The sequence below is a fragment of the Geotrypetes seraphini genome, chromosome 12, assembly GCF_902459505.1.
Source record: "Geotrypetes seraphini chromosome 12, aGeoSer1.1, whole genome shotgun sequence".
NCBI lineage: Eukaryota > Metazoa > Chordata > Amphibia > Gymnophiona > Dermophiidae > Geotrypetes > Geotrypetes seraphini.
The window spans coordinates 92,471,927-92,497,786 of NC_047095.1; the positions used below are offsets into that span (position 1 = coordinate 92,471,927).

General features: G+C 43.8%; 1 protein-coding gene across 4 annotated transcripts in view; it reads right to left on the reverse strand.

Moving 5' to 3' along the window:
• KLHL20 (kelch like family member 20) overlaps window positions 1-25,860 on the reverse strand; it is a 162,469-nt gene that overhangs the window by 84,882 nt on the left and 51,727 nt on the right. For all 4 annotated transcript variants that reach the window (XM_033915423.1, XM_033915421.1, XM_033915424.1 and 1 more), the window contains 2 exons: window positions 23,825-23,983; window positions 3,202-3,296 (listed from right to left, as the gene is read on the reverse strand). In XM_033915423.1, the coding sequence (XP_033771314.1) occupies window positions 3,202-3,296; window positions 23,825-23,983 (254 nt within the window). The remainder of the gene's footprint in view (window positions 1-3,201; window positions 3,297-23,824; window positions 23,984-25,860) is intronic.

The window sequence follows — 25,860 nt, forward strand, 5'->3', positions numbered from 1 at the left end:
CTTCCACAGGTCATCTTCAATGGACTCTCTACCCCACTTAAACTTACATTTTACTTTGTAGTGTGAAGGGACAGACTTGCCATAATTTTCAGTAATGGATCTCCTTTGGCTTTTTCCCTTCTTTTGTGTGAAATTTTATCACTGAATGGTGCGCCAAATCTAGTAGTTTCTTACTTGATTCGCATGTGGACTCTTCTGACATCCTGTTTCTTGGAATGTTAGACTCACACTGAGCCGCAACACACTTACTACTTTTTTTTTCATACTCAGGTAGATAAATTATTGAACGTCCCTTGTACCACAACTTGGGAGAAATAAAAACAGAAATGCATTTCCACTTCTACTAAACAAAATACACATTTCCTAAACTTAAATATATTCCACCTAATAAATTTAAAATAAAACTTTTTTCTACCTTTGTGGTCTGGGAATTTTTCTTTTTCAAAGCATACAGGCCCCAGTTTCTTTCTTCCCACTACAGGGACATTGTCAATACCTCACCTACTTCCGCCCTCAGCCCCCCGTCCCATGACTCCAATGCCCTAGCCCCTCCTATGGATCCAGTGCTTCACCCTCTTCTGACCTCAGCTCCTCCCCCCACAACAAATTCAGAACCTCTCCTTTGCCAGTTCCCTTCCTTCAGCAGTCAAACTCTTCCTCTTAGCCAGCAGCAGCAGTCATAACAAACTGCCTGGGCCAGCTGAAGCGTGTCCTGCCCTCACATATATAGGAAATTGTGTCAGAGGGTGGGGACAGCTGCAGAGGAAAAACTACGGCTCAACCCAGGCAGTTTGTTATGACTGCCACTGCCAGTGAAGAGGTAAGGTTTGACCACTGGTGGAAGGGGCTGGCAAAGATGTTGGGGGAGAAGGAGCTAAGGTCAGAAGAGGATGAAGCTCTGGATCTGCAGGGAGTGCTGGGGCTGCATTCCTGAGAGCAGAAGTAGGTGAGGTGCTGGAGTCCAGAAGGGGGCTGAGGGCAAAAGTAGATGCTGGGTAAACCCCCCCCCCCCACCTCCACCCACTGCTTTGGGTGCTGGCACTGAGACATATCTTGTGGGTGCTTGCAACACACACACACATACACCAGTTGAGAACAACAGAGCTAACAAATATGATATTTTGTAAAGAGACAGGTCACTGAGAAAGTAAGAGAGAGCTCGGTGTTGCCACTGGATGTCATTTATTGTGGAATTCAGGGATATTTGGTATAAAGATACAGTAAAACATTGTATTTTGCGAGTAACTTAGTGTGTGAGTGTTTTACAAGATAAGCAAAATGTTTTATTAAATTTTAACTTGATAAACAAGCGAAGTCTTGCAATATGAGTATGTACAGTATACATGCATCACATCATCCCAACTGTGCCAATGGTTCTTCTCTCTCTGACGCTGTGGGATTGTACTTAATCCGAGAGTAGTGACTGTTCTATAGTACTGTAACTGTACTGCAACAATGGCCCCTATGAAGAAACCTCATCTCTCCTCCCTCTAGTCTCCCTCATACCAGCCACGATTCTTTTCAAAAGTAACATGCAGGTTAATTTGTTTTACTATATATATTTTTACTTTATACAGTATTTTGTATTAAAGTTTTTGGGTTGTGGAATGAATTGTCTATAGGCTCCTTTTATGAAGGTGCGCTAGCTGTTTTAGCGCGTGCTACAATGCCGCATGCGCGCTAGATGCTAACGCCTCCATAGAGCTGGCGTTGGTATTTTCTGTGTAGCGCGGGGTTAGCGCACGCTAAAAACGATAGCGCACCTTTGTAAAAGGGGCCCTAAGTTTCCATTATTTCTTATGAGGAAATTCACTTTGATATACGAGTGTTTTAGATTACAAGCATGTTTCTTGAACGAATTATGCTCGCAAACCAAGGTTTTACTATATATGTTTCTGCTACATTATAGAAAGTCTAATGTGAATCTCAATCTTACATACAGCATCAGGTATTGAAAAAGCTTCACTCATCCAATTATACATATCATGCTGCTGTACCGGGCCATGGTGCGCCCTCACCTGGAGTACTGCATCCATGAAGAAGGATATGGTACTACTCGAAAGGGTCCAAAGATGGACGACTAAAATGGATAAGGGGCTGGAGGAGTTGCCGTACAGCGAGAGATTAGAGAAACTGGGCCTCTTCTCCCTTGAAAAGAGGAGACTGCGAGGGGACATGATCGAAACATTTAAAATACTGAAGGAAATAGACTTAGTAGAGAAAGACAGACTGTTCACCCTCTCCAAGGTAGGGAGAATGAGAGGACACTCTCTAAAGTTGAAAGGGGATAGATTCCGTACAAACGTAAGGAAATTATTTTTCACCCAGAGAGTGGTAGAAAACTGGAACGCTCTTCTGGAGTCTATTATACGGGAAAACACCCTCCAGGGTTTCAAGACAAAGTTGGACATATTCATGCCTAACTGGTGAGGTTGGACTCATTTGGAGCACTGGTCTTGACCTTGGGGCCGCCGTGTGAGTGGACCATTGGTCTGACCCAGCAGCGGCAATTCTTATGTTCACCCAGAGAGTGGTAGAAAACTGGAATGCTCTTCTGGAGGCTGTTATAGGTGAAAACACCCTCCAGGGATTCAAGACAAAGTTAGATAAGTTCCTGTTGAACTGGAACATACGCAGGTGAGGCTAGTCTCATAGGGCACTGGTCTTTGACCTAAGGGCCGCCGCATGAGCGGACTGCTGGGTACGATGGACCACTGGTCTGACCCAGCAGCGGCAATTCTTATGTTCTTATTACCACTTTCTACAGAATGTGGTTTTCTATTATGCTATCTCCTGCTAGGAGCATATAATACTGAAGCAGTAATGCCCTGAAGTTCAATTTATGTTCAGATATTTGGGCTCTCTCTAAACAACTAGTTTGGGCTTTTGGCTCAGGCTTTCAACAGGTTTGTATACTAAAGTCATCCCTCACATTGAATGTAATTAATTCCAATTAATTCCCAGAGTCTGCCTCACAACCAGCTAACCTTGATAGGTGCCCACATTGAACAACAAACAATAATAGCACCATCTTTCAGTAAAGAAAATTATTTTCCATACTCCCCTCTCCAACCAAAATTTGTCATTTCAGGCAAACAGTGATTCCCAAGTGGATGAGGATTACAAAGTTCAGTCCTGATGCAGATCTTATCAAACTGTAATCATGTGAAGACATGATTTTCAGAGATCGGGCAAACATACCTACATTCTTCATCGCTTTTAATGAGAGGATCGGAGCCGACTGTTCCAACCAGAAACTTAGGACTAAGTAGTGGCAGACGAACATGTTGAAGCACCTAAGATACAAAAGGAATTATCTGTTACATTTATATCCTCACATTTTTCTAGATATAAAGATTATATATTATTTGTTCAACTAAAGTACCATGGCTAGGGAGTGGGGAAGAAGGAAATAAAATTCTAGTATTGTTTGTGTCCTCAGACCTCTTTTAAATTTAATTGTGACTCATGAACAACTGCCTGAAGAGACATTTGGATTCTTATTTGGTTAATGCATTAAAGCTATGATTATTTTAGGAAACCTGAACCAGAATCAGGCAAAAATCATGTTGGGTCCAGAAGTGGGAAAGCCATGTGGTGTTGAGAATCAAAGTATATTGTATGCTAACTCAGGAGAGACTGGATGGGTATGAGTCCAAAACAAATCAGGCCAATGTAAATAAGAATGTGGCAAACATATTAATTGAGGTGAGGAAGTTATTAATGTGGGCTACTGTTTTATGCACTGAGACCTTGTTACATCTTAAAGCCCACAATAAGAATGTCTTAACTGTAGCTCATATTGATAACTATGCATTTAAATATTTACCCCCTCCCCTTTTACTAGACCGTGATAGCGTTTTTTTAGCACAGGGAGCCACGCTACTCCAGAAGCTCATAGGAGCTCCCTGTGCTAAAAACGCTATTGCAGTTTAGTAAAAGGGGGGGTTAGTGACAGATTTTTCACTTCTGCTTAAATTTGAAGTTAACCTCACATACACTGGAATTGTATGCTGAAAAGAAAGTGAAATTGATTTTTGCGTTAAAAGCCTTTGATTTTTACTGGCTGAGAGTTAGGAAACCAAACACAATTCTATCTAATTTGGAGTTTGTATACACTTTGCAAGTTCCTGTGGTCTCGCGGTTGCCGCGAGAACTCATGGCAGCCATTCAGAGAGCGGATCTGCACAGGGCAGGAATGCGGAAAGATCACTCCTGTCTCCAGGGAATTGAAAGGTATGTTGGAGAGGCAGGAGGGAGGTAAAAGTTGTTACAGTCAGCCAGGACAGGAGGCGGGAAGTATCCCTCCTGTCCTGGCCCACCACTGGCCCACCAGGACTTACAGCAGGCCCAGTGGAGGCCTACAAGGCATTGGGAGGGAGGGAAGGAGAGGAGACAGGGTACAGGGCCAGGAGGGAAGGGTGACAGAATGCAGAGCCTGTTAGGGAGGGAGGGAGGGGGCTAGGGTGCAGAGCCTGCCAGGGGAGGGCACTTGAATATTAACAATCCCACCCCCATTTATATTTGGCTCAGCTTATATTTGAATATATATGGTAATTAAAATATAACAATATACCAGGACAGAGGATTTTGCTACTCACTCATCCTTCCTGGACAAGCCCATTCCTTTTTTTTTTTTTTAGTTCAAAAGATTTTTATTAGGTTTTATATAAATGAACAGAACATAAATAAGAATATAAAATGAAACAATGAACTTCTGTTCATATACATAGATAAAGTGAATTTCCTTAAGTGTCAATATAAACGATCCAATAAATCAAACTAAATGCTCTTCATAACAAGGAAAGGTCAGAAAGGAAGTATAGGAACAACAGTATTTGCATAGGAGAGAAGGAAAGGAAAAGAATGAAGAAGAGAAAGGAAAAGGAGAGAGAGGAAAGTCTGAAAGGAAAGAATTGAAAAAATAGAAGTGGTCAGCTAAGTAGAATGAATAAATTAGTCAAGAAATTTCCAAGGTGAAGAGGGACTTGAGTAGTATGAAGATAATTTGGATATACATCGGTTTTCAAAAGCATTCATATTTTTGATATAAGCAAAGAGAGTTCCACCAGAAGGTATAATCCAGCAGATCGGCCAATTTCCAATTCTTGAGTATGTGCATAATGGCAGTGGTGATCATCACAACTATAAATCGTGAAAGGCAGATCGATGAGGCAAAACAAGGATGTTGGGATCGAAGGATGACAATGTCTAATGAAATGTCTTCAGTACAAGATAGTAGTCCAAATGCGAGACCAGAAGAGTCGAATGGGCCAATAGGAAAATAACATATGATCCAAGGAACCTTCATCTTCAGAACAATGCCAGCACTTCGAATTGTATTTTAACTTGGCTTTCCACATACGAAGGGGAGTCCATATTGCATGCCACATGAGGAAGTATAGTGATTGTGAAACTCTGGCAGAGAGGAGAGGACGGTTAGTCGTGGACCAAAAAGAGTTCCAATCAACTTCCGAGGGAGGAATGGTCAGCAAGGTTTCCCAGTGATGCATAGATTGAGACGAGAAAGAATGGCGACCATCTCTCAGGATATGGTAGAAGGTGGAAATCGCTTTTCCTGAAGAGACGACTAAGGTAGTCCAATGGGCTAAAGAGGACTCAAAAATTTTGTTGTGTGGGAGTAAGGTCACAGTAGCAAGAGTCGTAGTGAGAGTGATCCATTGTGGATGACGAGCTTGAAGAGAGAGGTATTAAATACTTAATTGCAAGAAAGGAGTCACTTGGTCGTTACAAAAGAGCTGAGATACAGACCAAAGACCGTCCCTCTGCCATTTCTTTCAAGAGAAAGTTTTTCCATTATGCTTAAGTTTATGATTGTCCCAAAGAGACATATCTGGGCAATTATAAAAGGAAACATCAGCCATTGCATCTACAATACGAAGAACTTGCTGTGTTGCACTCAGTAAGGAATACGTCTTAAGTTTTTTAGGAATGTTCATAGTGCCTAAAATGCGTAGAGGATAAGGAGCACATATAAATGTCTCAAATTCCAGCCAGGTAGGGAAATTCTTAGGGGGTGGGGTATGGATCCAATAAGCGCCGTATTTAGCCAGAGATGCTGTTTGATATAAAGAAAAGTCAGGAAGATTCATACCACCGTTTAATTTGGAGGCCATCAATTTAGATAAAATGATACGAAGTTTTTTGTTATTCCAAATAAAGGTAGACAATTTCCCATTAATCCATTCAAATAGAAATTTCTTACATCGGAAAGGGTAACATGGACATTATATATAGAATTTGTGGGGCAAGAGTCATTTTAACCGATGCTATTCTACCCCACCAAGATAAGAACAGAGGGGGCCATTTGGTTGTAGAGTTGGTAATAATATGTCTAATCCTATCCACATTGAGCTCCATGACGTAATACGGATCTTTGTGAATCAGTATATCTACATATTTAATTGCTTTAGATGACCATGTAAATGGAAAAAGAGACAAGTCCGTCATGGTGATGAGGTTATTTAGTGGGAAAATTTCCGATTTATCCCAGTTGACAAGGTATCCTGAGAAAGGGGAATAGTGTGCGACTAGATTGATGAGGGCAGAAAGGGAGGTGAAAGGATTCCTGATGAAGAGAAGGACATCATCTTCATAAGCAGCAAGTTTGATATGTCTGGGGTGAGAAGGTATACCTGAGATTGAAGTGCAGTCTCGAACGGATGCTAGAAGGGGTTCAAGTGTGAGATTAAATAGGAGTGGTGAAAGGGGGCATCCCTGTCTGGTACCCCTGAAGAGTGAAAAACTATTAGAAAGGGAATTATTAATGAGGATACGTGAAGAAGGTTGCCAGTAAATAGTTTTGATCCATTTGATAAAATAGTACCGAAATTAAATCTATGTAAAACCCATAGTAGGAATGGCCATTCAACACGGTCGAAGGCTTTTTCAGCATCAATGGCCAGACGGGTTCTGAGAGATGTTTAACATGAGCATTAATGTGATGAAAGAGCCATAGGTTATCACCAATATAACGATTTTTAATTAATCCTATTTGATCTTTATGGATTAGAGAGGAGATAATCTTGTTAAGTCGGAGTGAGAGTATTTTAGCCAAAATTTTATAATCCAAATTGAGGAGGGATATTGGTCTAAAGTTTTTAACAAAAGTGGGGTCTCTGTCCGGTTTCAGAAAGACCACTAAAGTAGCTTCAGCAAATTTAAGCTGTTTTTCAGGGGAGCTATGGATGAAATTGTAATAGTCAAGGAGATGAGGGGTCAGGAGGTCATTAAATTTTTTTAGGAATTCATTGGTATATCCATCAGGACCAGGAGCTTTATTATTGGCTAGAGAAGATATGGCGAGGAGAATTTTGGAGAAAGATATGGGAGATTTCAAGTCCGATTTGGAAGAATCACTTAGAAGAGGCAGGTCGATGTTAGCTAGAAATGAGTCAATGTCAGAATCAGAAGATGTAGCTTCAGATTTGTATAGGTTAGTGTAGAAGAATTCAAATTGAGAAGCAATATCTGCATTAGAGGTTACAATTTGACCAGAGGAGGTTTGTATGGAAGAGATATTCTGTTTTTTTTATCTTGTTTTAAGATATCTAGCAAGAGGTTTACCCATAAGATTGTCTCCTAAATAGTGACCAGATGCATGTAAAAAAAGATCTTGTCTAGCTTTATAGGATGAGAGGGAGTTGTGTTCATATTTAAGTTTCAGGAGATGCTGGTAGGCAAGAGGGTCGGAAGTGATCGAGGATGTGTTTCGATTCTAATTGTTTGATGGTCATTTCTAGTTTTTTTTCCTTCTTCATTAATTTTTTTTTTTCTTCCAAGAAGAAAGCCTTCCCCGCAGAGGGAAAGCCTTCCCCGCAGAGGGAGATTTATAGGCCTCCCAGATAGTGGAGGGGCAGATCTCCGGATCACTAGTGTTAAAGGTAAAAAATTCCGCAGTGAAATCTCAAACTTTTCTGACAATATCATCAACCAGAAGAAGGTGATTATTAAATCTCCAAGAAGTAGTTTGTGTCTTTTAAGGGGATATTGTGAAAAGAAGGGAAATGGATGCATGGTCAGTGAGGGTGATTGGATGTATGATGACATCCGTCACAGAGTGAATGAGAGGAGAAGAGAGGATAAAGTAATCGATTCTAGTGTATGTGTTGTGGGGGGAGGAATAGTGGGAATATTCCTTACCTTTGGGATTGAGGAGTCTCCATGGATCGATTAAGGAGAAATTGTCTATGAGGTTATGAAGTTCTAGATAAGTTTTGGATTTGGCAAGCTTACATAGTGATGTTCTATCTAACAATAAATCTTGAATTTGATTAAAATCACCACCTATAATAAGGAGGCAAGAGTCAAAATCTAAGAGAATTTGTTGGAGATTCCTGAAGAAGTCTGGGTCATCAGAGACTGGAGCATAGATATTCAAAAAAACATATTCAACTGAGTGCAACACAGCATGTACCAAACACTATCTGCCCTCTGCATCTGTTTTATGTGCTCGAATAGGTAATTTGGTGTTAAAAAAAATGGAGACAACATTTTTTTTTTCTATGGGTAGCTGGCGAACACAAGTGGGATGTGAATCCCTGAATGTGGAATTTAGATGCAGCTGCGGAGGGAAGATGGGTTTCCTGTAAAAAGATGACATCAGGGCATTTTGCAGAGATATAATGAGATATTTTCTGACGTTTAATGGGATGATTAAGCCCATTAACATTGTGAGATATGATATGCAAATCAGCCATGGTTCATATTATAAGATGTTGTAAAATATGAATCAGAGCAATGATCAGTGAAAATGAGTATATAATACCAAGTGTATAGGAGACCACTTCTGATAGATAAATAGAAGAGATAAGAAAACAAAAGATGAGACAGAAAATCAGAGAAAAGAACCCACTGCAGGGCTGTGAAAGAAGCCATGCAAGTGAGGTAGAGACACACAATTTGTGGGTGTACCTGCAGAACACAGGGGAGAAACACAAGTAGCGTGCAGCAGCTCTACAATATAAGTAGTAATGATTCTATCATGTATTCAAGCAGAATATAAAAAGAACATCAAAGAGCCATTCCAAGAGAAATAAGTCATTGCATTTTTAAAGAGTCCAAGAAAACTTTCAGGTCATTCGGATTAGTGTATGAAGAGGTTTTGTTGTTATACGTTACCCTCATCCTGGCCGGGTACATGAGACCATATGTCGCACCTATGTCCCTCAATTCTTGGCGGTGAGAAAGGAATTCTTTGCGCTTCAATGCGGTGGTCTTGGCTAGGTCAGGAACTATAAAAAATTTCCTGCCCTGATATAAAAGTTGTGGATGAGATTTTGCTGCAGAGATGAGTTGGAAAGCATGCTGATAACGCAGCAATTTCGCAACGATGGGTCTTGGAGTAGTTAGGTGTGGAGAAGGCCAAGAAGGAACGCGGTGTGCATGTTCAAATTCTAGGGGCGCTGAAAAAGATAGACTCAAAGCTTTCGGGAGGAAGTCAGTGAGGAATTTGATCATATCAGGGCCCTCAGAAGTCTCCGGGATCTGCTACGGTTCGATAAATCCTCAAGATCTCGTTGCAGAGCTAAGATGAGTTTTTCATGTTAGTCAATCAAAAGTTTAGGTGGAAGTGAGGCTGTCTGTTCCTCGAGTTTGTCGAGTCAATGTCTGGCATCCACGAATTGAGCATTGATAACTTCAATTTCAACACGTAGCAATTTAGTTTCTTCAACTTGCTCCTGTAAAACATGTTTAACCGAGTGCAGCTCTTTGATGAGAGTATCGAGCTGCAATTCCTCATGTTTAGGCACCATTTTTTCAGGCGTTAGGGATCGGTCTTCGTTTTTTTATCACTGGAGTGTGGTAAAAGACCGAAGACTCTCCTTTTGCAGTTTTCGGCGAAGTCATAGGTAGGATAAGATCCGATGATGTTGAAGAGGAATACAGTAGAAATCGGCTCGAATACACAACTATAATCTTTATTTAGAAGCCGTTGCGAAGGAGCAATCACTGCATGCATCTGCTCGACTCGTTCGTCAGGCTCCACCCCAAGCCCATTCCTAATTTAAAAAAAAAAACCAGCACTCTTATCATGCAGAAAGTATTTTATCAGTGCTAAGAGTGCAATTATCTGCTAGATTAGAGATGTTACAGGTGATTTTCTGAAAGAAGACTTGAAGAGGTTTATTTGATTCCTGAGTGCTATGCCTTTTGTGCTTGTGTTACCTATTTTTATCCCATTCTATTTGTCTTTTTTGTATGTTTGGAGTAAATTTGAGTGTGTTTGTTAATTTGTCCCTTGTCAGTCTTTGTAATCATTTTTTTCTTCAAATTCTTGAAAGGAAGGAATAGTAACTTGTGACTGGAATGAGAATAGAGTGCGAGTGTGGATGCGAGTATGAGAGAGGTGGATGGGCCTGGCAAGAGAGTGAATGAAAAGCATAGTTGAGAATAAACAGAATAGAAAACAAGGTGAAACAGTAATGGATGTACGAGTGTGAATTTGCAGGGGGAGAGAAGGTAGGAGGAAAGAGTGAAAGGGGGATAGGTAGGTAGCCAGGTACCAGAGCAGGAGGATGCTCTTGTTCTGTAAGCTACTTAGAAACCACTCACAGTCTTGAGCGGAATATTAAGCTTTGTGAATAAATAAATTAAATAAATAAGTTAGAAGGGGGAGGAAGAGAAGATAGCTGGGGTAACAGGACAGAAGAAAGGGAAAATGAGCAATGCTCAGGAAGGAAGGGACCCACAAGCCATGATCAAGCCGCTGAAAGCAATCAGATAAACACATTCAAGATGTGCATTTCACATTTGCTGTTATATTATACCAGTAGAATATGCCCATCAGCAGTATGAGAAGATGTGTTTAGTGCAGAACATTTGAGAAAGTATACAGATTATCAACAACAAGACCCTGAAGAAGGTGCAGCTTCAAAGAAAACCTGCTGAGAAGTGAAAGCAAAGCTGGACAAAACTTCTGATGTCACCAAGTTGATGTCACTGGAGACAACTGCATTTAATTCAGAACCATCATTTGAAAAAGGATAAAATACCATGTACAAGATTTTTGAAAGAGGAATCTGGCATTGTTCCTTATCACCTCTTTAATAACACTGGCCAACACTCATTTTGGTGCCCAGATCTGTTTCTGGGTGTATTTCACTCGATGATCCCAAAGAAAGCAGTTTTCTCCTATCACATCTAGTTTTTGAGAAACAGAACATGTGCCATATACCACTCTTCACTGCTTGCCCATTAAAAAAATCAGGATAAATGAAGGAAAACATATTTAAAATTAAAAGAAAAGTATATAACATGAAAATCTACTTAATTCATACCAAAAACACAAGTTTATGATACAAAGTTTCCAGTCATTTGACACACAAGAAGCTCCTTTTGTAAGACTTTTGAGAGTGGGATCTGCCAGGACAATCCTGCATAAGATTCCAACAATAGTCTGCCATCATGTGTGCATCCCATCTTCCTTGGTATCTGGCTTCCATTGTTTTTATGTCTTGGTGAAATCTTTCACCTTGCTCTTCGCTTAAGTCACCAAGGTTCTCTGGAAAGCGATCTAAGTGACTGTGCAGATAATAGACTTTAAAACTCATGTTACAGCCAAGCCTGCTGAAATGAAAGCACATATCATCTACTAATTGTGTGTAGTTGTCTTCCTTCTTGTTGCCAAGAAAGTTTTTCACAAGAACAAATGAAGACCAGGCACATGATTTGATTTCATTCATTGATGCTATGAAATGTAGGTCATTTATAAGTTGTCTGATCTGTGGACCATCGAAAATTCCTGCCTTCAGTTTTTCCATGGTAAGTCCAGGTAACATACGCGCTATGTATTCAATGCACAAACCGTCTTTATTCAAAGCCTTTACAAATTGCTTCATCAGGCCTAGCTTTATATTGTAGTGGTGGTAGTATGATTCTCTCTTGTGCTACCAAAGGTTCATTGATTACATTTTGTCCTCCACCCACCATATATTCCCTCGGCTGCCAATGTTCATGTTTGGCTCTACTATCCCAAAGGCATAAATTCAACCATATCTAAGAAACTAGAGCCGAAGCGGTCTATCCAATGAAATTTTCTGAATCAGCGCCCCAAATAATCCCAGGAACAGGTCAAAACCCAAGACACCAGGAAAAAGTTTTTTTTGTTGGCCTGTGTAATTGCTGGTTAACTCTTTACTGTCTTGCCATCCTCCTTTCTACTAGATCAGTGGTTCTCAAACCTGTCCTGGGGGACCCCAGCCAGTCAGGTTTTCATGATATTCCCAATGAATATTCATAACAGAGATTTGTATACACTGCCTCCAATGCATGCAAATCTCTCTCATGAATATTCATTATGAATCTCCTGAAAACCCTATTGACTGGGGACCCTCAGGATAGGTATGACAACTACTACACTAGATCATTGCATGCTGGTTAACTGGTCATTCATTTTCACCTTCTAACTCTCCTCTGCATTCTGAGCAAGCCACATGAAAATAAAATGATCCACATAAAAATCTAACGGACCTAGTCTGCTGAAAGAGTAGGACCCAACAGATCTGCATTTCGACAAGATAGTCTTCTTCAGGGGTCCCTGAAAGTCCTATGGTGGTAGATATATGGAAAAAGTGATATGTGGAAAGACATAAGGAGAGCGCTGCTTGAAACCAAAGCAATAATCCCAAAGCACTCTCTGAGGTGATCCTGTTATCTCAATATGTAGTTCCGCTGACCACGCTGCTCCCTGGGACCCTGGACAAGTCACTTAATCCTCCACTGTCCCAGGTGAGCTCACCAGGACAGATAGGGAAAAATTCTTGAAGTACCTGTGCTTTGAATGTGGTTGTAAAACTACAAAAAGGTGGGATACAAGTCCAAATCCCACTAGGCAAGCAAGGCCCACTAGGGTAGTTAGAAGCACTCGATTTTGCAAGTTATATGTATATGTTGTATTGAGAGCCTCATTTACTTCTGATAAGCTTGCTTGGGGAAGTGCATGCACATAATGTTTCAGTTGGAAGTACCCAAAGCTATCCAGAGGAGATTAGGGTAATTTTCCTGCAGGGTTGTAATGCTTTTCAAACATCCCTCCTCATCCAGCAGTTGAATTCCTGTGTTAGCCTATGTATAAGCACTTTATCTGTCCCTAGTTGAAAAGCTGGATTTTTCTACCAAGAGACTTTCTCGGTGATTTACTTTGGTGTCATACAGGCTCACGTTTATTTTTTTTTTTTTTTAACTTGAAAATCTTTATTAAAAGTTTTGTATTATACAAGCAAAATAGGGATATCAAGGCTCAAGCACTCCATAATAGTCACAATACAGCAAGAAGAAAACATCATTGCCAAACAGATATCCCCTGCAATGAATCACAAATCCCCCCACCCCTCCCAAGGAAACTGAAATATTCAAAGTGGACACCTCCCTGTTGTTCCTTCAGGCAGTTGTCCCCACATCAACAATCCCCCCAAACCCCCCAACCCCAGTAAACTTAAACCAAAGTATCAATCTTATCCATAATAACAGTCCAAGTTCGGATAGATGAAAAATAGTGCCCATGTCGTTTAGCAATGGAAAGTTCCATAGTACACAATTGATGAAACTTCAAATACCATTCTAACATAACAGGTGCCTCGGATCTTTTCCAGGATTTAGCAATTAAACATTTAGCTGCAGCCAATCCCCACCGTCGGAGTTTAGTTTGCCAAGTGTGTTCACACACATTATGGAAGCCCAGTAAACATTCCACTGGCACCAACGGGAGCACAATTTGTAACAATTGGGATAAACAGCCAACAACATGTTTCCAAAAGATTTGTAAAGGAAGACAATCCCACCAAATATGCAAAAAGGTGCCAACGGCCCCCCCACACCTCCAACACAGTGCAGAAGATCCCAGAAACATTTTATGTAACCTAGCAGGGGTATAATACCACCTGGTAAACACCTTGTAGGCATTCTCCTATATAAGAACACAAGAGGATGCCTTTCCCACCTCAAGACAAAGTTGGGTCCACTCCCTCTCTGAGAAAGAACACCCCAAGTCCCGTTCCCAAAGACCTTTGTATTTAGGGTGAAAGACAACTGAGCCCCTGAAATATTGATAGAGAACTGAAATGGGTTTGGGCAGGTTACGAAGTGTAAGCCATAGATGTTCCCAGGGAGCCCTCGTCTTGATCGATTCCCCAGTCCAGCCCTGTGATTGAATAAAATGTCGGGTTTGGGAGTAAGCTAAAAAATCCCCCTTAGGCAAAGCTGCACTCTTTTGAAAAGCCTCAAAGGACACCAGGATCCCCTTATGAAGGACATCCGAGAACGTCCGGAGGCCCTGACGCTCCCAGCGCTGAAAAACCGAGCTCTCCCTACCCGCCGGAAAAAATGGTTCATCCCCCAACGCCCCCAACAGCGAAGGCACCATCCCTGCTCCCCATTTCTTCCGCGTCTCCCACCATATCCGCAAAAGGTGAGTCAAAATAGGGTTTCTCAAAGTTCTAAAAACCCCCATTCAGATAAAGAGGACCAAATCAAGGATCGTAAAACCCGGTTACCCATTAATTGCTGTTCCAATTGTACTACACATTTTTGTTCCGCTATATCCCAATCCAACAAAATTCGCAATTGCGCAGCTCTATAATACCAGAACAGATTGGGAAGCGCTCGTCCCCCAGATTCACGAGGCAACCACAAACACTGACGAGAGATCCGAGGCGGTTTCCCCTTCCAGAAAAACCGGAAGAAGAGAGCATGAAGTTCTTTTAACACCACAGTCGGGAGCGGTATAGGCAGTGTTTGAAAAAGAAATAATAAACGAGGCAAAATATTCATTTTAATAACCGCTATCCGTCCCCACCAAGACAACCACAGTCCAGACCACCGCTGCAAGTCCACCTTGACTTGCCTAATAATGGGGGTATAATTTAAAGCGTACAATTGAGACAGATCCCGAGAGATATGAATCCCCAAATATTTCAGCGCCCCAGAAGCCCAACGAAACGGAAATCTCCCCGACAATCCCCTTTCTTCATCGGCAGTCAAGGTGATTCCCAACAATTCCGACTTATCCGGATTAACCGTAAAACCGGACACCAGACCAAATTCAGCAAAAATGTCTAATAAGATAGGGAGGGAAAGTTCAGGATCACGCACATATAACAAAACATCATCAGCAAATAACGCAAGCCGATGTTCCTGAGCCCCAATCCATAAACCCCTCAAGTCTGGATGATCCCGTATATGGATAGCTAAGGGTTCAATATACAGTGCAAACAGAAGCGGAGAGAGAGGGCACCCCTGACGTGTACCCCGTTCAATTGAAAAAAACACAGTGTAGTCCCCATTCACCCTAATAGTCGCCCTCGGTGACCGGTAGAATGCTCGCACCCAAGCCAGAAAGAAATCCCCACATCCCGTCCGCTCCATGACCTGCCATAAAAAGTCCCAACCCACCTGATCAAAAGCTTTCTCCGCATCAACTGCTAAGAGAGCTACTTTATCCAAAGTGTGCTGCGCCTCCCAGAGAAGATGCAGCGTTCTTCGAATATTGTCGCCAACCTGGCGTCGTTGAATAAACCCCGATTGATCCATATGGATCAGGTTAGGCAAGCATTTCCCCAGCCTGAGGGCCAAAACTTTAGCCAAAATTTTTGCATCGGTGTTCAATAATGAAATGGGCCGATACGCACCACAACTATCAGAATCTCTCCCCGGTTTAAGCAATATCGAAATACCCGCGTCTCCCATCGATGGCAGTATTGAATTCCCTTCCCTCACCCCATTAATAACCCGTACCAATAGAGGAGCTAGATTAACCCGATACTGTTTATAAAAACTATCAGTGTACCCATCTAAACCTGGGGACTTTCCCAATTTCAATCTGGTGATAACCCCCATTACTTCCCCCAAGGAAACAGGACTATTAAGATATACTATATCAGAGTCTCCCAGGTGTGGCAACGTCACTTTATCTAAATACGCCGTGATAGAGTCCAATTGTACCCCTTCCACTTTCCCATATAATTTGGTGTAGTAGGATAGAAAAACCTTCTTAATGGTCCCATCAGTACACTGCATTTTCCCCTCCATATCCCTAATTCGGGTAATAGCAGTTCGGGCTTGTTTCAATTTAATGTATCGAGCAAGTCGCGAGCCCGCTTTATTGCTATATTCATATATCGTCTGGCGCAATCTTAGTCTATAAAAGTCAATCTCTTCCATCTGTAGAAGAGAAAGTTCATGTCGCGCTCTCAGAAGCTGTGCAAACACTCCTGGGTCAGGAGAGCACTGGTGTTGCCTCCCCAAAGATATCAAAGTCTCCCGAAGGGATATAGTTCTTTGCTCCCGCTGTCGCTTAAAGCGCGCCCCCCATTTAATAAAGACCCCACGAATCACAGCCTTAAGGGCATCCCACAATATGGAGTCATCCACCGTGCCATTATCATTGTCATGGAGATAATTGGTAATAGCCTCTCCCACCTCCCTGTCCACCTCCGTATGCTTTAACAGTGATTCATTAAGCCTCCAAAAGGTCCGATGATGCCCCACATCCCAATAGCCTTCACAAGCTATCCAGACAGGTGCATGATCAGAGATATGTATAGCTTCAATTTCAGCAGTTCTGATTCCCCCCCACTGATTACGATGAGTCCAAATACTGTCAATCCTAGCATAAGAACCATGCACAGATGAATAATGGGTATACGTCCTTTGGGAAGGGTGGTGTAAGCGCCAACTGTCGATCAAGCCCAAGGAGGACATCAGGGCAAGAAAAGCCTTGCGAGAAGCTCGGGACGATGATCGAAACCCTCCCTGAGAGTGATCAAGCAGCACATCAGGAGTGACATTAAAGTCCCCCCCCAAATATACAGACCCTCCAACAAAGTTGACTAAATCATCTGTAAGAGAACCATAGAAGGCCGCCTGACCCCCGCTAGGACCATAAATGTTAATAACAGTGATAGGACGGCCCTGTATTGTACCCTGCAATGCCAGACATCTTCCCCCAGAATCTCTATATACCTTCTGAACAGTAAAACCCAAGCCCTTGCGGATAAGTATTGCCAGCCCTCCCACCTTCTTAACAGACTGGGCACTTTGATGCGTCCATACATTCTCAAAGTGAGAGGACCGCAAGACCCCCACATGCCTGGGTCTCAAATGGGTTTCCTGCAGCATACATATATCCCATTTTAATCTATTCAATTCACGATATACTATACTACGTTTACCCGGACTGTTTAGACCGTTTACATTCCATGATCCAATAGTGAGAAGTTTACTCGTACTCCCACCCAACCCCCCCCTCCCCCCTTACCCAAAGCTGACCCCCTCAGTAAAGTAGCCAACCCTTAGAAAGTGAAAAGTACCCCAGGCGACTAGCCCAAGCAGCTCCCCATGACAACAACACAAAACCAAAAACTGCAGCAAAACAAGCCGCTAACAAAGCTAAAGCGAAACATCAGTAAGTGCAGAGTCTCTTTCCAAGAGCCAGACCGGAGACGGCACACCACTCAGCACCTCTCCCAGTCCATGCCAATCAAAGTGGCCCTGTCAAAGAGTAGTCTAGATAGTAAGTCTTCTTTATCATCAGGTCCCCTGTTTAGCTGCTCGCTTGCCAGAGCGCAAAACTGTAGACCAAGCACCAGGTACTCCCGAAGTGCTAGCTGTAGCAGGTACTGGCACCGTCTCAGGAACATTCACACAACCCAGCTCTTTCATAGCTAACCAGGCTTCCGTGACCGTAGCCACCTTTCGAGACCTCCCATTGACAGTAAGCCAGACCCCAAAGGGGAACAGCCAGCGGTACTTGTGGCCACCATCTCTCAGCACTTGCGTGACCTCTTTGAACGCCCTGCGCTTCTGTAGTGTAGACCATGCTAGGTCCTGATAGACACCCACTTCCAACTCTTTCCAACGAAACCGGGGGTGTTGCCGTGCCAACTGCAAAATCTTTTCTTTAAGGGAATAATCCACAAAGCAAGCAATGATATCTTTAAAGCCAGGACCTCTCACAGGACCCAAGCTCCGATGCGCTCTCTGTAGTTTAATCTCCTCAGGCATCTCAGCTCCATCCACACCTAGGAGGCTCTGACAGAACTCTCGCACCACTGCCTTGCAATCACGATATGCCTCCCCCTCCGGGATTCCCTTAAAGCGCAGGTTACACCGGCGTGACCTATTCTCAAGATTTTCCACCTGCGCCTGTAGTTCCTGTAGCTCAGAGGTTAAATGGTCTGTGGATTCCTTGACCCCAGTAACTGTGGCAGACAGGGCCTCCACGTGCTCCTCAGAGGCTAACACTCTGGCTCCCAGCTCCCCCACATCCGCACGGAGCTCCGCCAGGGCAGCTTTTACATCCACTCGCACTCCTACCATTTCATCCTTCAGGTCCTGGAACCACATTTGGAAAGATTTGTGCACCGTCTCACTGAGCTCCCCCGAGATCGCAATAGTCCCGGCTTCAATCAGCTCTGCCGGTGCTGACGGCCCTTTTAAGCCATTTTAAGCGCGTCTCCCGCACTCCCCTGTGTCTCACTCGCTGTTTTCTCTCCTCCATCGCCGAAATATTTAAATTTATCTAATTTCTTCCGTGTCGCCATGGCTTCACCCGCGAAATGCGATCCTAATAAGAAGCGCGTTTTAGTGCTAGAAGCTGAAAAAGCTCTTTTTCTCAACGGCCCATACGGAGCTCCCGATTCAGGCAGCCATGCGCTGGGATGACGTCACTTCCCTCACGTTTATTTTTGTTGTGGTTTGCTTTCAGACCTTTACAAACTAGGGACCCCTGATGAAGGAGTGTTAACCGAACATAGACTGTCCCTTGGTTTGTATAAAGGTTGTGACATTATCTGCAATACTGTATATATATATGTATATATAAATATACATATATACATACATATATGTATACATATATACATACATACATACATATATATGTATGTATATATGTATATATAAATATATATATATACATATATATATATATATATATATATATATACACATACATACACAGTATTGCAGCTATATATATATATACAGTGGTGCCTCGCATAACGGACGCCTCGCACAGCGAACGCTGCGCACAACGAACTTTATGTCTTGATCCGTACAACGAACTTCGTTTCACACAACGAAGTCGCCCGAGCTGCATCCTTCCGCGCAGGCACTGCGCTTAACTGCCCTCTCTCCGCCTGGTTCCCTCTTGCCCCCCCGACTCCCCGACACGATCGGGGCAAGAGGGAGCTCAAGCCCTCTTGCCCCCCCCGACTCCCCGACACGATCGGGGCAAGAGGGAGCTCAAGCCCTCTTGCCCCCCCGACTCCCCGACACGATCGGGGCAAGAGGGAGCTCAAGCCCTCTTGCCCCCCCGACTCCCCGACACGATCGGGGCAAAAGGGAGCCCAAGCCCTCTTGCCCCGCCGATTCCCCAACTCCCCGACAATATCGGGCCAGGAGGGAGCCCAAGTCCTCCTGGCCACGGCGACCCCCTAACCCCACCCTGCACTACATTACGGGCAGGAGGGATCCCAGGCCCTCCTGCCCTCGACGCAAACCCCCCCTCCCCCCAACGACCGCCCCCCCCCAAGAACCTCCGACCGCCCCCCCAGCCGACCCGCGACCCCCCTGGCCGACCCCCACGACACCCCCAACCCCCTTCCCCGTACCTTTCTGTAGTTGGCCGGACAGACGGGAGCCAAACCCGCCTGTCCGGCAGGCAGCCATCGACGGAATGAGGCCGGATTGGCCCATCCGTCCCATAGCTCCGCCTACTGGTGGGGCCTAAGGCGCCTGGGCCAATCAGAATAGGCCCGGGAGCCTTAGGTCCCTCCTGGGGGCGGGGCCTGAGGCACATGGGCCCAACCCGACCATGTGCCTCAGGCCCTGCCCCCAGGAGGGACCTAAGGCTCCCGGGCCTATTCTGATTGGCCCAGGCGCCTTAGGCCCCACCAGTAGGCGGAGCTATGGGACGGATGGGCCAATCCGGCCTCATTCCGTCGATGGCTGCCTGCCGGACAGGCGGGTTTGGCTCCCGTCTGTCCGGCCAACTACAGAAAGGTACGGGGAAGGGGGTTGGGGGTGTCGTGGGGGTCGGCCAGGGGGGTCGCGGGTCGGCTGGGGGGGCGGTCGGAGGTTCTTGGGGGGGGGCGGTCGTTGGGGGGAGGGGGGGTTTGCGTCGAGGGCAGGAGGGCCTGGGATCCCTCCTGCCCGTAATGTAGTGCAGGGTGGGGTTAGGGGGTCGCCGTGGCCAGGAGGACTTGGGCTCCCTCCTGGCCCGATATTGTCGGGGAGTTGGGGAATCGGCGGGGCAAGAGGGCTTGGGCTCCCTTTTGCCCCGATCGTGTCGGGGAGTCGGGGGGGCAAGAGGGCTTGAGCTCCCTTTTGCCCCGATCGTGTCGGGGAGTCGGGGGGGCAAGAGGGCTTGAGCTCCCTCTTGCCCCGATCGTGTCGGGGAGTCGGGGGGGGCAAGAGGGCTTGAGCTCCCTCTTGCCCCGATCGTGTCGGGGAGTCGGGGGGGGGGGCAAGAGGGCTTGAGCTCCCTCTTGCCCCGATCGTGTCGGGGAGTCGGGGGGGCCAGAGGGCTTGAGCTCCCTCTTGCCCCGATCGTGTCGGGGGTGCCAGGGACCACACGGAGTCACCCACCGTACCACCCGATTCGGGTAAGCGCAGGTATCGGTGGGTGGCTTATTTGCGGGGGGGTGCCTTATTTTACATTTTTTTCTAAAAAGGGGGGGCTGTCTTATTTGATGGCCCTGCCTTATCATCGGGGAAACACGGTAGAAAAAAAAAAAAAAATGAACAGTTAAGTCCCAGTTTTTGCCGCTGAGACTCTGCCCTCTCACTGTAAAATTAGACTCTACTTAGTCTGTCTTTAAATTTAAAAAATGTGTGTTGTTTTAAAAAACAATTATGTTTTTAGATGTATCTAAATAAAAATAATAACCAAAAATTTATCTTTTTTTATGTCATCTTAGCATATTTTATGCTGCAGAACGAATTATTTTGTTTTACATGTATTCTTATGGGAAAACGCGTTTCACACAACGAACGTTTCACATAACAAACTTGCTCCTGGAACGGATTAAGTTCGTTGTGTGAGGCACCACTGTATATATATATATATATATATATATATATATACATACACACACACAGTATTGCAGCAGTGGATAGGGGAGACATTCTAGACAAGTGGGTAGTATCCCAATGGCTGCGTGCCATATGCCAAAGGAATCCAATCCGGATTTTTTTCTCTATGACTCTGCTCTACTTCAGTGTGCTCTCTAGCTCCACCTACATATTTTTCCTTCTGCATGAGTGCCAGCAGGAATGTGTTTGTTCTGTTCCCTCCTTTTTATTATTTTATTCAGTGTTTTTTGTCCCTTTTTTCAAGATTTCTTGTGCTCGGAGTGCTTATTCAGCTTTGCCTGCATGGAGAACACACAGACTTTGGTCTGCAGGTGACAGGCCAATCCCAGTAAGCCCCTGTCAGCCAGTCTGCATCTGCTTCTGAGGCGTTCGGGCCAACCCAGTTTCTCCTACTGCCAACAAAGTTCGGCACAGGCTTTTGGGCATACCTAGGAGACTTGGCAATGTCTTGTAGGGTGCTGGCTGTGTTCCATGCCTCCGCCTGTTCCCGAGTATGTCTGTCAATCCGCAGGGGTGGAAGTGCAGCGAGGCATGGAGTCTGACTGGAAGCCTGAAGATCAGTATCATGGAGGTATTCCAAGCATGAGGCAGTGGTTCTCTGATTTCAGCTACTATAAGAGAGCTGTGGTAGGCTGCAGCACATTTCCAGCATTTCAGCACAGGTCATAGTGAATAAAGGCTGAATTGGGGGGGGGGGGTCTGAACTTCACACATTTGAATGTTTCTACATGTCCCCCCATGTTCTTAGCAGTAGCCATCTTGGATATTTAGCGATCTTTTTCTCAAAAGTTCAAGTTCAATTTTATTTGATGAATCGCCTATAACACTTTCTAAGCGATGTACAATTTAAAACATCATATAGGATAACAAACAATATTAAAAACAAAACTTCTTAACAAATTTTTAAAAAGCAAAAATTTATAACATACAATGTTAGAACTTGAGGGGTTACATCACTAACTAGATACAGTGGGAAAACGGGGCATAGTTACAATTTTCTCAGTCTAAAATGGAAGAAACATTAAAGGTAAACATATAGGGAAGGGGCAAAATATGTTTAGAAGATTAAAATTTTGAGCTTGAAAAACAGAAATTTTTAAACAGAATTTTAAATATTTAAATAATAAAAGCATCTTTAAATAAAAAGGTTTTCAAAGATTTTTTAAAAGAATTGAGGTCTTTTTCTTTTCTTATATAGAGGGGCAAGGCATTCCAAGTTTGAGGTGCTAAAAGGGAGAACATTTTGTTTCTTCTTGTGCCTATTATTTTTAAAGAAGGGACTGATAATAGATCTTGAGATAGAGATCGAAGGGATCTGCAATTTTTGTCTCCAAACTTATTTGAGATGAATGCCAGAACTATGCTGATAACAGCCAGGCCTCCCATACTCCTTGCAATGATGATCCAGGCAGGGGAGAAAATGTAATTACACTTTAATTAAATATTGCTCCTCTTTAAAGAGACAATCTGAGGACTATGAAATAAATGGATTGTTAAGATGAACACTGATTACTTGCCTGTAGCAATTTATCCTGCTCTTCATAGATAGCAGGATAAATTAGACAAAATAAAGTGGATGATATCATCCAATGGCAACAGGATGAACTAGCTCTCTTAGAACTCTACCGGAAACAACTTCTGAACATGTGTATCACATTGAACCCCTGGCACAGGTACCTCAGTTATCACAACTTAGCATCACCTGTCAGAAAAATAGGAGGGGCTGTATACTATTTATCCTGTTTTCTATGGGGAACATTCATTACCTACCTAGGTTTTGACGGATTCTTTTGCACCACCAAATGCTCTGCAAGCTTGTGATTGTGAACTGAGTGGGCTCTCAGAGACATTTTATCCACCTGTGTAGCAGTTTTCTTGGTCAAGAGTTGATCAAGAAAGTGCAGACAGATTCTGTGACAATCATTCAGGTCCATAGTCCTGTTGCAGGTTAGATATCTGTTAAATTCCAGCTTTCCCTTTGTATGCTGAAACCTGGAGACTATGGGCTAGATTCACTAAGCCCACCGATCAAGTCTCAAGCCGACCCAATTCACTAACCTTACTCCAGATCCGATTCGTGTCTGATCCAATCCACATATGCAAATGAGGGGGAACGGCGTACAAATATAGGCAGGCAGCGATTCACAAAAAAAAAGAGGGACACCAACTGGGCTGGCCAATCAAAAAATAAGCGACTGCTGAGGACCAGTCGATCAGGCCCTTTCCGACTGCCCTGCTCTCTGCCCCAACTGTCCTTTCCTGCTCTCTGCCACCCTGAAATCCTGCCTTTCCCCAGAGTCTGTCTCCCTTGTCAGATGCTTAAAATGTCCTTTTCTGAAGTGTTCTTCTGCCCCGATTGCCACCCTGCTTCTGCCCCAACTCTCCTGCTCTCTGCCATGATCACCGCCCTGCTTCTAGCCTGACTCTCCTTGCCTCCTCCTCTCCCCCTCCCCCGACAGTGCGAGCCTGTAGTTTTAACCCGCGGGTTTTAAAGGAGGTTAAAACCACGAGCTCGCAAAAAAAGTGACTGGTTTTTCTATATTATTGTGTATTGATATTGTGTTATATAGAAATTTAGTTTTATTGTATTGCTTTATATTTATTTGTAATACCAACATTTTGATTTTATTCTCCAAATAAACACTGGTATTTCTTCCTCTTCCCATCACTCAGTTTAGTGCATGTGTAAGAAAATCTCTGGCAATTTTACCTGTGGCAGCTGAGGGCGTCTTTCCTGGATGCTGTACTTGACCCAGGCCATCACTGCATTAAATACTTGCTCCTCACTACGCACATTTAGTTCATCACTGGATATTATATCAATTAGTTGATTGGCTGGAAGCAGCATGAACTCCTCACTCTCCATCACCTGTGTAAAGTAGAGCAAGAAAATTAATGAACTACCATCAGCTTATCAAGAACCTAAGCTAATTATTTGGGTTGTCGTCGGGGGGGGGGGGGGAGACAGAACAACTTTTTTTTAATGGGGACAGATATTGTGCATGTGTAACACACACATATCTATGCTCTTTTTTTTTTAACTGGCTTTTTTAATGCTACCGGCACCTCCAGACCTGTTGAAGATTTCGGAGCATTAAAAACTAGCACTTCATTTTGTGCATCATGTGGGCATCAATTGAAGTGCTCATTTTAATATCGATGAGCTCGCTTGTAATGTATTTACCTACGATTATCAGAGGCTGCTGCAAACCACGGAAAAGACCACGATTTGCCATTTTGTGCACTGACAGATGCAATAGTTCATCGCTAAAACTTTAGTGACGATCGTTAAACACACAGTGAGCTTTGTGCCTCTGGCCTTCAGTCTTGTATTCACTTTGCTGTTGTTTTGGCACCTTTCTCAATAAGAGGGGAAAAATATCTCTGTTGAAATCAAGCTCTATGACAATTCTGTTTCTGTCTGGGGCCAAGAATCCTAAAGAAAATCCCTTGTTTGTAATTCCCCTACCTGCCAAGCATCAATATCTGTCTTATTCTCTATGTACTGTGTGATGCACTTTCTTGTCCAGTTTCTCTGTCTGTCTTGACTAGATTGTAAGCTCTTTCAGGGACTGTCTCTTCTACATTTTGATGTACAGCACTGCTTATGTCTAGTAATAATAGGCTGCAAATGGACATGAAGACAGTGGAGCTCAATCAAAAACAAAACGCCCTTTAGTAGTAGTAACTGTAGTTTATCTCTGCCCTTCAAAGACCTATTATGTAAGTTAAATTCCCTAGTGGGGCCTTCTCCCCAGGTATAGGGTTACCATACATCCGGGAAAACCCGGACATGTCCTCTTTTTAGAGGACAGTCCGTGTTTTAGAAAGCCCTGACATTTGGAGGGCCTCTGAGCATGTGCAGATGATATCACACACATCCGCACATGCTCAAGGCCCTCCAGATGTGGCCTGGAGGTTGGGGAAGAAAAGATGAGGTTTTCTGGGAGGCGGGGCTTGACGTAGAATTGGGCGGGGATCAGGACGGAACAGGGTGGGGCTATGTGTCCGGGTTTTTGCATCTCAGAATATAGTAACCCTACTCAGGTATACCATGAGGTATACCATTTACACCCCCCACAAATAAAGAGGCAGGGAGTTGTAGTTATTACCTGCCACCTGGTGGAAGAACAAAGGGAGCAGCATCATTAAACAAAATTTGGTGGGTGGGGGGAGAAGGAGAGCAAGCCAAAGTGCCATTTCTGCTCATCACAGCACTCCTCTCCCCCACCTTCAAATTAGCTAGAAAAGATACTAGAAGACTCTCCAAAGGCCTTAGAAACCACTTAAGCAGTTTCAGCTACCCAGTAAATTAAGTACAGATCCTCGTCGACTTACGAGCACAATTGGTTCCGACTGACAGGTCGCAAGTCGATCTGGACGTAAGTCGGCCTATACTAACTACAGTATTTTTTTATCCCTCCCCACATACCTTTTTCCTGGTGGTCCAGCAGTGAGGGGTAAAAAATAGTTAGTATGGGCTGGGATGGGAGATGGGGGAAACGCATCACAAAGTCGAACCGTTGTAAGTTGCATAGGTTGTAAGTCGACGAGGACCTGTATTATACGATAACATGTTTCAGTGAATTCTTCTGAATGGAGGTGAAGTCTGGAGACTATGGAGGATGGGACAGAATCTGAATATAATCCTGTTACTCACAGTTTTGTAGCATACTCCATGCTCTCAAACAATGAAGCTAGAACATTTATCCATTATAATTCAGCAAAAATAAGTATTAAAATCAT